The following is a 12345-nucleotide window of genomic DNA, read 5'->3' as shown; positions in this document are numbered from 1 at the left end:
GTGCTTCAAGATGTATGAAACAACACAGAAACATGGACAAAAGATTCAAACTAAGACAGACAAGGCAGGCTGTTGCAACAGCATGGACTTGAACCATCAGTGCCCAGGACTTTCATTATAGATTATCATACAAGTTACTCTCAGGAGCATTTTCAAAGAAGAGAAATAAATACAATTTTGGTGTGTAAATATTTTTTAGGCTTGGTAGGCTCAGACAGAATTTAATGGCAATGCTATCAATTTCTTTGACTGTTAAAACATTCTCAGTAGTCCTTGCTATACTGCTTACTTCCTCTGTGACCTTGACCATATCATTCTAATGTCTCAGTTTATTCTCTGTTATGTGGGATAATCTGCACCCTTCTTGTGATGAGAGAGACTCTGCTTGTGTCTAGAAACTGAAACCTAAGAGTTGAGGAAGGCAGAAGGCAAGATTCAACAGCTTTAGACTGGTGGTTGGAAACCCAGCGAGAATGGGAGTCATGTCAGTACGTTGCCATGTCTTTTCCCACGTCTCTTGGGCTGCCTCAGCTGACAGTACTCACTCCGTCCATGGGGTGGATGCAGCTGCCACAATACGCCATATATTGCCTCCTCCAGCAAACATGATGGTTTCCCTCTGGATTGCAAAGTGCATGGCTCAGATGTTGGCGGCTAGTGGCTGAATCAGCCGTGTTGGGTAAGTGACCTCTGACGTCATGGAAGAGCAGTGGTAGTGGTGAGCTAGCAACTGTCACCAAACCGGAAGGATATAGGAGTTATTGGGAAGAGGGAAGTGAAAAATCTCTTCAGGAGCCTCGTTAAAGCTATATCTATTTATTGTGATTGTATCGACATCCCTTCCATAGTTCAGCTACTACTGAAATTCGTACACAAGGAGAGGTTCAGATCCTTCTATTTCATACTTCAGTAACTGAATTTCCCATTATGTTGCATGCTAAAATATTTACTAGTCTTAGCAGACAAAATAAAGAAAAAAGAAAAAAGAAAAAGGAAAAAATTAAACTGTGTCCTTAACAAAAAAGTTTTCCTAGTATTGTTTTCGGCTTCTCTGAGCTGGAGAAATGCTCTGAATGCAGACGCTGAGATGTTTGAAGACCACATCAATGATAAGCCACTTTTCAAACCTTATGCCTTGGATATTTATATTGGCCTCTCTGCCTCGGCCTTCAAAAGACAGTGCCAGGGACACCCTCCTTGTCCCTGCATGGCAGTCCTCTGCAGCAGGACCGGGCCTCCGGTGCTCCTCAGGAGAGAAGCACCTTCTAATGAGATACATCTGAGTCTGCTGGGAGAAAAGCTGCTGCTGTAGCAAAACTGCAAGTTGTACCTATCTTCCAAATCAGCAGGAGATAAACGGGATGCTCTTCATACTGACTTTAAGGAGAGTGAGTCACAGAGCAAGGGCCAGAGTGTCACTGCGGATTAAGAACTGGTTATGTGATAGGAGAGAAAGAATCGTCATGAAATGCTGCTTCTCAGCATGCAGAGAGATTAGTGGTACCCCATGGGCAAATTGTCCCTGTTAGGAAACTATGAAGGATTTAGAAAAATTCCAGATGGATTTAAATACATTGAGGGATTAAGGAGCACAATGGTAGATGAAATTCAGCTCGAGTAAGTGTGACAGAATAATAGACATTAACAAAAATAGTTCTTTTTGGAAAAAAAGGTATTCTTAAAACTCCTCTGAGTCCTGGCTCTGAGACTGTGGAAAATTTTGAAGAAAAGAAGATTTGCTGTGTTTAGACACATGAATCCTGCCCCTGGTCTGGTGGCACACATATTCAGATTTGAAAATTTAAAAGAGAGCTTGCAAATCTTGAAGTAGGTGGCCCACAGTTGTGCTGGTGGCTGCTGCCAAGAACCAACTCAAGGTCAGATTGTTCTTTACTTAGTCCTTACAGATCTGTATCTAAAAAGACCACTTCTCTCACCCTCCTTCTTAAGAACTCTTCCAGACTATCTGGGACTTCACTTTATTTCTTAGGCTCTATTTTTGGGCTCCCCTGTATTCACTGCTGGCTTAAGAATATCAGGCTGTTGCTTACAGCGGTAGCATGCCTAAGGTAGTTTTTTAAAAAAAAAAAACAGTTGTGCTGGACAGTTGTGCTGGTGGCTGCTGCCAAGAACCAACTCAAGGTCTGGGTCTAGCACTTACTGCTGCGTATGTGCTCCCTGCAGCAATTGCTCTCCTCATTCGTTCTTGATCCCAGCAGCAGGAACAGGAAATTGCTCCCTCCGTCTCCACCCTTTTCTCTCCACCGCTCCGCTCGTAGCAGGCAGGAACAGTGCGTAGCTGGTCCACAGCAGTCCCCTGCCCTTGGAAGGCAGTGTTCAGTCCTGGGTTCTGGCTCTTGTGCTCCTCCTCGACAAGCACTGCACTGAGGGTGGCACATGGAGGGAGGGAAACAGGCCTGATACTGCCCCATGAATGTGACTCCTTGAAAGAGCTTAAGCTACTGTCGTCTTTTCTGCAGGCCCCCTCTACTGGAATTAACCTTTCGCATTACTGTTGCGGGCAAACAGTCTCAGACTCAGGAAATTTCACTTAATTTAATTTATTGCCAGTTAACATAAACTTTAATTGCCAATTTGGGTATTGAGAAACAGAGAAGACATAAACAATTAAGCAAACACAGGGAAACACTTCCCCCCCCTTTGCCCAGGCTCAATTTCAGCCCAACACCCCTCCCCCTTCCCAGTCTCAGCTCCCCTTGTTTCCCCACCTTACGCTCCAAGACCTGTGACAGGCGGCAAAGGAGGTTGGGGTCAGTACATGATCGTTTCTGCCTACTGCTCCTTGCTTCTTACTCTTTTCTTCCGCTGTTCCTTCCTTCTTATTTGTTTGCTTTGCCCTGGTATGGGTCCTCCACAGGCCACCATCTCCTCAGGGGTGCTGCAGTCCCTTGGGGGGTGTCCCCGTCCCAGCGTGGATCCCCATGTGCCATGGTCCCTTCAGGGACTCCCTGGCGCAGCGCGGGTCCTCCGCAGGCCGCAGTCATACCCCCCTGCCCCCAGCATGGAGCGCCTCCTTCCAAGAGCGCGCCTGTGCCCAGCCCTGTGCCCAGCAATGCCCCCCTCTGCCTGCCTCCTCCCTTCTCTTTCTCCCAATGCATCTCTTCACGTTTCCCTTCACGTGTCCCCTCCTGTTTCAGGCCCCCAGCCGCTACACCCGCTGCTAAGGCCGTTTGAGCACCGGCTCCCCTTGACAGGCTGTGGTTTTGGCTGGGGGGGGGGGTGGATCCATCCGTTAGGGAGCCGGCTGGAACCGGCTGGAACCGGCTGTGAGCGGCACGGGGCGGTCGGTGGCCTGCTCCCACGCGGGCACCTGCAGCCGCCTGAGTATGTGCCCAGTACAATTCATTATAGCAAGTGGTGTAACTCTCATACAGTCTTCCAGACCCGTATTTCTGAACTTTTTTTTTTTTTTTGAGGTTAGTTTAATATCTGCGGTACTAAGGAGACTGTGCTGCATATTAAGGAAGCAATACTGTTATAGGGCGTTGCTCTATCAGATACGGGGAAGCCAATTTGATGCCGATGCAAGGGGATGTTACTGCAAAATGACCAACTTTCTTAAATAATTATTTCAAACTGTGGCATGCATCTTTTTTTAAATTCAGTTTTTAAAAAGAAAAAAAAAGGATTTAAGATTCAGAACTGAGAAAGAAAATCTTCTAAATGTTAGGTGGTCTTGTGTGTGCCTGCTAAGTGAACAAATACTTAAAAATCTCAAAAATAAATACTCAAAATAAATACAGAGTTAGGCAGGACCAGCAAAATTATGTTTGTCAGCTCAGACCTCAGATTAGCTTCTAGAGAAAAATATCACCACGAGAAGAAACTGATCTTTGGTGAGCCCATCCAGGAGACTGCCAGCTTGGATCGTATGGTATGCTATTATTACTAACATGACTCTGTGGGAAAAGACACAACTCAGAAAGGATTTTATAGGTCTAAACCAACACTTTCACCTACAGAGTATAATCTACATGTACCTCTAATTGCTTAATAAAAATTGATAAATTCTTCCACAAATTTGGTCCCTACAGCTTCCATTTTCAAGACCATTGGTTATCTGTCTTGTTATCCAGGTGGACAGTACCTTTTTCCTGTGTGCACATTTCTAGGTTTTGAGCCAAAATGCATCTATTTCAGGATTTAGGGTGAAAGCTAGCTTGCCTTGTTCAGGTGTTGAGCTGCTGAATGCTACGTGTCCCCCACGAGGGTGGGAGCGTCGTCCACTTCACTTGACGTAGCTGAGCTCCCTGAACAGAGAGGCAAGTAAAGACATATCCACACAGGGAGAGTGGGGCATCTTGTTTCCTCCACTGATCAGAATGGACTTTGGGAGACTCCAGAAGACAATCCAGTCTGCTAGGTGCTTCCCGTTTCACTGAGAGATACCAAACAAGTAGGATATCCTGGGATCCAGCTTGTCTAGCACACCTCCGCTGAAAGGCACCTACTGCAGCATAATGCCTGCCTTTTRCTTAGTACTCCAGGGGTTAGAAAATGTAGTAGGAGGCAGAAGCGATCTTACTGGACTTAGTCTGAGGAGTTTTAGCTCTTTATCTCCCACATCCTAGGAGAGTGCTGTGAGTCCCAGCCTTGAGCGGTAACTCTCTCCATCGTCCTGTTGATTGCAGTGGTTCATCCTCTGGCTTAAAAGAGACATGGGGCAAGATGGGCAAAGTGCAAGAAAGAGCATGATTCTAACTTGCAGCRCACAGCCAGGAGGAAGGAAAACTGCTGTTGAAAACTTAGTTTTCAAGCATGTGTGTGTTTTACATTAGTAAGCATTTAAAACATTTTTAAAGTGAGCATTAGGCTAAATCAAAAAACAGTTCCCCACAAAGTCCTAGGTTCTGGGTTCAGGTTCTGCCTTCTTCCAGTGAAGATTGGGGTTCAGAGCCCACAAGCTGAATACAGCTGTAGACAAACTTTTGCATCTTCTTCCAGGAAAAAAGGTGTAGTGGAGCTGCTGCTGTACTTGAATTTGGATAGGATAAGAGAGACTGGGTGTAAGCGTGGCACTTAACATCCCTAGAATATACTTTCTGATACTTCTGGGAGGGCTATAGTTAGGCACTTGGGCAACTTCAAGATTAAGTAAAGAAATCCCTAGTAAATTTAGTGCAGGGCTCAGTGCTCATAAAATGGGTGGGTTGGACTTCATTGCCAACATCCCATTTTAAGCAAGTTTTAGGTGGATTGGGTCCTACCTTACTTAAGATTTCGCTGCGGATTAGACTGACATTTAGGTTTAAGGAGTGCAATTCTCAATGTCAGGCCTATTTCTGTACTGTAGATTATTCTTCATTTTTGCAGAAAATGATTCAATTGAACTAATCTGACAGGGCTGACTGGATGTCCATTATAGTGCTGCATTACAATTGCTAAACAGAGTATTGGAAGGACACTAGGTACAGTCTGGTAAAGACAATATATAATTTGAATGATGGCAGTAAGGGAGAATTTCAGAGTTCAGTTAAGTGGGTTTTCGAAGACACTTGGCAACTGGGAGGAGGAAAAGCAAATGAGAGCAACTGCTTGTGAGACTGACATAACCTCAGCGTAACTCTGAGCTACATGTTGCTCTCCTTGGGCTGGGAACAGGCTTGGCAAATGCTAGCAATCAAGCCATCTGTGTAACTGGATCAGATTTTTCTCTACCAAAATGGATCAATTTATGGGACTGTTTTGACAGGCATGTTGGGAAATATAGAACATATAGTTTTCATCGTTGTTTACTTCTGTTTTTCCTCTTGTTCCCTTTGACATCGCCCACTGGCTTTTATTAGTGTCTGAGCTCCATTGTGTGTTACCATGCAGAGCTGGCCATGCTGCCAGTGTCGCTCCCTACAGAACTCCTCTTGCTCCTTCATTTACGTTTCCTTCTTGTTCTTTAATCAGAAAGGGAAGCTTCTAGCTTCAGTGCATAAATCCAGGTCAAAAATATGCAATCCATTATTCAAAGTAGTTGTTCGCACTCACCAGATTTGTAGCCAATCTTGGGAATTTCTTGGAAACACGGCATCCATTCGCAGTGGTGTTCAGATAATTATGGGATGTAGCTGAACTGGTCTTGAGATCAGGATCCAATAACTGGCACTAGTCTTTGTTGGAGTGGTCTGATTGGCAGTGCATGAGGCACTTCTGGCCCATAAGACTGTTCTGTCCAGCATATTGCCTCCTCCTCTGCTTGCCCATAGCAGGCATTTAGCACGGTTACCAACTTGCCAATGAAGGACAGGTTATCTTCACCTGGATCGAGGGAGCATCTTGTTGGTGTGCCCTAAGACTAGCATGAGATGACCTGTGCTGAAAAAGTTTAAAACAAATTTCTTGGTAGAGGAAGGAGGGAAGTTTGGTTTTAACTAAAAATGCATTTTCTTTTTCAAGTTACTTGGTCTCTGCTGCTGCAACATCTTCTCCATGCTTGGTAGGGAGAAATATGTATAGCCTTTAGGGACTGCCAATAGTGCTGCTCTTTTTATTCTTACATCCAGAAGGGATGCAAGTCAAATGATACCAGTCTTTTATATAATAATACTAGGCATCTAACAAAGAAAGTCGGTATCATTGTCTTCATTTTACAGATGGTGAAATTCAGGGTCAGAAGATGCCTTGGCCAGGGTCATCTGGTAGGTGTCTTCCAGATGAAGATGTGTTCTGTTCATCATTCATCATACATTCAGCAGCAGATATTCTCTCACTTATTTATAAGACCACTGAGGACAATGGGATTGTGTAGACAGTTAAAATTTGGCTAGCAAACTCTGTTTTATAGCAGTTTTATAGCCTGAGAAGGAAATCACTTAATGTGATCTAAATTGTGCCAACTTTCTGGAACCAGATTGTAGAAACAACTCCTTAGCCCCATATTTTTCTAGTAAATGGAGCAAATGAAAGGTGAAGTTTTTAATAGGTAATAACAGATGAAGTTTATAATCCAATGCTCTATTATTTGAATTACCTCAGTAAGTGGATTGCTCTTTAACAATATTTCTGTTTTCAGCTCCCTCACTGGGAGGGATTTAGATATTGGAAGATACAGAATATTATTTTCACCAAGCAATCTAATTTTCCTGTATTCAATGTCCAGTACAATTTGTGGAGAGGTTTTACCGAACAATTATGTAAAGAAAGGCCCCCCCCAGTTCACTCTTAAACATTTAAATGGATTACTTAATTTTCAGAAGTGCTTGACAGCTTACATTAAAGTTAAGGGATATTTATTCCTGTAGTTTTCCTTCAGATTCATTTCTAAATACAATAGCTCTCTAGCCAAGGTCTGCTTTTCTTTGTTAGACAAAACTCCTGATGAAGTTACAGGGAGCTGATTAAATTATGATTTTTTAGCTCAGACAAGTAGTTATGGGTTGAACCATTTATTTTTCACATGATGAAAGTGGATAGGAGAGTTTTCACAGTTATGTGATGATGTTAAATCATGACATCAGAGTCTTGCCCTGAGCTGGGGAGTTCATTTCATCTGATAGTGTAGTAGGGGATAATGCAGTAGTACCATATAACTTTGGCTATTGTGAGCAGAAATATAAGCCATATGCTCTAGCAGGTATAACTAGTTTAGTGCAAGAGTTGTGTGCAACAAAATGAGATTAAACAAAAGCAGCAGTGAAACATTTTGGAGATGAAAGGCTGTGCCAGATTTAAAAACTAAATATATCTGCATAAACCCCAAAGGAAATATTTATATTTCATTCCTCCATTTATATCTTCATTGTCATTAGCCTTTCAAACAAAGTACATCTTACAAATAATGTGAGATAGAGATTGGCATCTGAGTGCAACAGAGTTCTGCTACTGGTTTGATAAGGGTTTGAGTCTGTTAGCTAAAAAATAATGTGTAGGCTGGCACTCAGAGATGGGGATGGTATTAGAAGATAAAGCAATGGAAGGAAGTTAGTTATACATTAATTTCCTATACTTTCTGACTCTCATTTTATCTTCCAAGTTGTAGAGAACTGAAACTGGAAAACTAAAAAGGAGAAAAAAATATTTTAGACTATGAGATGTATCCAGTTTTGTTTCAGCTGACATATTATCATATCTTAACACAGTGAACTTGAAGGAAGATGCAAAAGAGAAATGTACAGCCAGTGAAATAATAGTAAAGATAGGACACCCGAAGTAAGCACAATCTTACATTTTCAGGTAGCAACAGCTGTGTCATCAGAAGAAGAAATGCTACATCCTCCAACACTTTATTTTTCCTAAGGCCAAAATCTACATCAGAGGTGATCAGAAATTTTAAAGACCTTTGAAAAAAGAGTGTCAAAGTCATTGGAAGGACTGCTAATGACACTGCAGGAGCCATTAATTTTCTTTGCCAATGAAGAGGTTAGCTAAACTCAGGAGAACATGCAAAGCATAAATAGCATCCATGGGTAGGCTTTTTGTTGCTTTCACTTTTTCCCTAAGATACATACTTCTGTTGCTTTTACTTTTTCTCAAAGATACGTGCTTTGTATCTTTGAGGCCTGTGTAGGCCAGGCTTTCTCTTTTAAGGGTTCACCATTGCTTGTTTACTTAAATGCGTTGTCACAAGCCCCTGAAAGAAAACTCCTATGAGTTATACCTGTGTTGTAGCACATCTGGAGACCGAGGGGGAACAGCCCAGAACTCGCTCTGCACTGTCCTGCTCTGGATGAAGGGGAGTAAGCAAGGCCTGTTGCCCAAAAGGGCGGCCCCTCTCTCCTCTTCCAGTGTAGGGAACTTAAATGACCAGCTCGACAGGTCAAATTTAATGTGGATCCTGTCTCCACTCTTAGCTTTCTTCTCCCAAGTCTCTGGCCTTGATAAAACAGCTTTGTTTTATAGCTCAGGAGCTATAGCTCAGGACTGAGTCCAAAGAGTCTCCTTTCTACAATTACAACTTCTGCCTATTGTATCTCACTATCTGTTCCTTACCTGAACCTTTTTTTTTGTCTTTTCTTCTTGGTTTATGTAGCACGTTCCTTTGAATTAATTCTGTAGTGGATAATGGTTCACAAACAATAGATTAATCTTATTCATAAAAAAATAACACTGATACTTCTGAGTTTTTTTCCCACCTTCATGATGTATTAAACTTCTCATGTAGAATGGAATCAAACAGGCAGAAAACCAAACATAGTATGTGAAAGATCCCAAAATGGCAACTGTTCCACCAGTACGGTGTGCTCGCACCGGGGATCCGTGGGAGGGCTGCATGCGGCAGGATGGGTGATGTTTGCAGCGTGTGCTGTGTTCAGTTAACAGTCTTTGTATAAACCTGAAACCGGGTGGGTGTTGTGGGTGTACCTTGCCATTGTAATGGGGGCTAGCTTGGTTACACTCTTCTGGGAACAGCGTAAACAGAGGTAAAGGCAACCATTGTACAAATGCAGACCATGCAGCGCTGCACAAACTGCAAAGCAGAAATGCAGTCTTGATGATGTTCTTGCATTTTTAGAGAAAGCTTTTGAATATTCAACTCTCCTGCAATACAAGTGTTATAGAACTGTAAGTAGCAGTACTAGTATGCATTAATGTTAAGAAGTCAGGGAAAAAAGCACTGGAAAATACTGTGCTATAAGTTATCATTCTTAATGTGAAACCTCAGCTGTGATAGTATGATCAATAGTAGCGCTGGCACCAAAGAGGTTAATGGATAGCACCAATGCCTTTGAAAAGTACACAGGTATTGGTTTTGCATCTGTCCTGTGCTGTCATTAATTACAATTTCTTAGCCTAACAAACTGTATGCAGTTTGTGAACCTGTATGTTTTCCTTTCCTGTTGTATGAGAGTTACAAAAACTACTACTGGACAATCAGGCCTGCAAAAGATTGGTCTTCCGGCAGCGTTTTTTCTCCCAAAGGTGTTGGCATTCTTGCTGGGTTCTGGCATTCAAATGCTCTGATTAGTTCTCCCATTACTATTACTACATCAGCTTTTAGCAGTATATCCTGTTTTTTCACTTTGGAAAATGCTTTTTTATGGGAAGAGGGGTAAGTGGGGAGTGGGGGCTTGAGCTTGTACAAATGAGACTCCCTTGGTAGAAAAATGACACCAATATACACAGCAGACTTTCCTTGCACCTCTGCGTATACTTGCTTTTACAGTAAAAGCCCACTTGCTGACACCAATCATTTCCACAAAATGTAAGCCAGCATCTTTGGGAGAAAAGATTTAATTAACACATAAGCCCCTGAGTCACTATGACAATCTGCTTTCGTAGTGGTGGGAATATTCACATTTCTACCCACTGTCAGTTGTTGAAATATAGGGTTTTTACGAATAATCTATAATACATTTTTTTCCCTTGCAGAAACAATCAGATTCTTTCGTTACTTTCACACAGGAACATTTCTGTCTTATATATCTAGAAAAACTCTAAATTTATCTGGTGCCTTGAGGGGCTACCTCTGCTTGTGTGACAGGAGGTCTCTTGAGCATTTTGGGTTAGTAGCGTAAAGGGAGGCTGAGCAATTCCATCCTAACCAGGGTCCACATGAGATATCCCCTTATTTAAATAGAGGTGCCCTTCGGGCAGTGTATGCAGAACCGAGCGCAATAAATAAATAAATAAATAAACACAGGGCTCATTTGAGACAATAAATAAAATTGTGACAGTGATTACAATGATATAAAATTAGATTCAAAAACTAACTGTGAAGCAGAAATAATGATCCAGGTCCAGGGCTCTGAAAAATCTTTTTTCCCCTTATTCCAGTTGTAAAGATCATGTCTAACAATATGTGCTTTTTTCTGACCCCTCCGTCTCTTACTTGTTATAAGACCTTGAAGGAAAAAAATATAGAACCTTTTTTTCCCCCAGGATTAGTTTCATCAAAGTTGTTTCTGACTTACAGTGGCATAAGTTAGATAAGATTCTGGCTTGTAAGGTTTAATTTTATGAGCTTGGGACTTAACAATGTTGAGAATAATTCTGTAATCACAATTTAAACAGAGAATGTTGCATCTGTTTTTCTCACTGGACATTGCTATATCATTTCCTTATATTTTTATTTTCTTAATACTTTTTATTTGGTTTCACTGTGCTGCACAACAGTTAAACAAGGCATTGTCTGTTAGGGAATGAATGTTCATAATACATCTTTAGAGTTGTAACAACTCTAATAACCTGAAATTTTTATAAATATAAATTTTGTATCTGGCTAAGTGCTTTTTTTAATGATAGCAGCCCTCTTGTGTTATGCTTGATTGCCACCTGTTTTCTGAATTAAAAAAATGTAAATGTGGCATTGACAAAGGTTACAAAGATTTAAAGTGGGTTCTGTCAGCAGTGCATACACACACCAAACTAACTCCTATGTATCTAATCAGTGTCCTCTGGACTGTGTGCCTTGCTCCATTGTTTACTCTCAAATCCATAATAATTTTGTATCCTTTCACTGGGCGAAGATTCATTTTAGAAACTAATGAATTTAAAAATATGCTTTTCCCTTGTCCATTTGATGCTGAGCCCTGCAATTTGACTTTCATTGTTTGTTTCCCTCCTTGTCTCGTCAATCCTTTCTCTCTTTCTGTCCTTTTACTTTATTACATTTTTTATTGGGGACTGAGATGAACTGGTTGCTGCATCATGGGCCCATTACACTTCCTAACAATTCCATTTACACCTTATTGTTTGTCTTATTGCTGGAAAATTCAGGTGATTCATCATGCCTGAAGAAGCACCTGATCCCAATTCCCTTGATATCACGATCACTATGTGACAGGAATACAGTCAGTGGTGGCTTGCAGACTCTAAGAGGCCAAGGTGATAACTCTTTTGGGACTTTTAGCCTCTCAAGTATTGATGAGTTCCATTTTTGTAATGCTGTGTTTTCTTGCTCCCTTTCAACAGCCCCCTGAGTGTGGAAAAGGGCTTGGAGTTAATAAAGGAAGTGGCAGATCTCCTGAAGCTGCAGATGAGTGCCTTCGATGATGTCAAGTATGTACATGGAATTTGCCCCTTTTTATTTTATTGGATTTCTCATTATTTTTGAATAGTTCGTCTTATGAGGAAATAACTACTTTTTATGCTAAAATTAATGAGAGTGTGCAAGAGGAAAAAAAGAATATCCTGATGATCTTTATAATGAACATATATGCATTATATATACTTTATTGTGTATATACAGTTAGTAACAAATTATTTTTAAAAAATTATAAAGACTGAAATAATCCTATGCTTCCATAGGGAAAGGGGTGGAAAAAAGTCTGTTTCAAGTGCTGTAAAAATATTACCATATTATCTAATAGCGTCTAGTTAAGGCAAGTCTTGTGAAGGGTTATTATACCTAGCACTGCTGAGGGGGAAACGACGTCAGAGATTGATGTTAACCTG

General features: G+C 41.4%; 1 protein-coding gene across 1 annotated transcript in view; it reads left to right on the top strand.

The window, feature by feature from the left end:
* The window catches only part of PTPRN2 (protein tyrosine phosphatase, receptor type N2), a 506489-nt gene that overhangs the window by 111128 nt on the left and 383016 nt on the right, over positions 1–12345 (top strand). The window contains 1 exon segment of the mRNA XM_026069273.1: positions 11863–11949. Within this exon segment, the coding sequence (XP_025925058.1) occupies positions 11863–11949 (87 nt within the window).

Source organism: Apteryx rowi, unplaced genomic scaffold (genome assembly GCF_003343035.1).
Source record: "Apteryx rowi isolate R43461 unplaced genomic scaffold, aptRow1 scaffold_29, whole genome shotgun sequence".
Taxonomy (NCBI): Eukaryota; Metazoa; Chordata; class Aves; order Apterygiformes; family Apterygidae; genus Apteryx; species Apteryx rowi.
The sequence above is the reverse complement of the archived record's forward strand: the minus strand, read 5'-3'. Positions and strand labels throughout refer to the sequence as shown.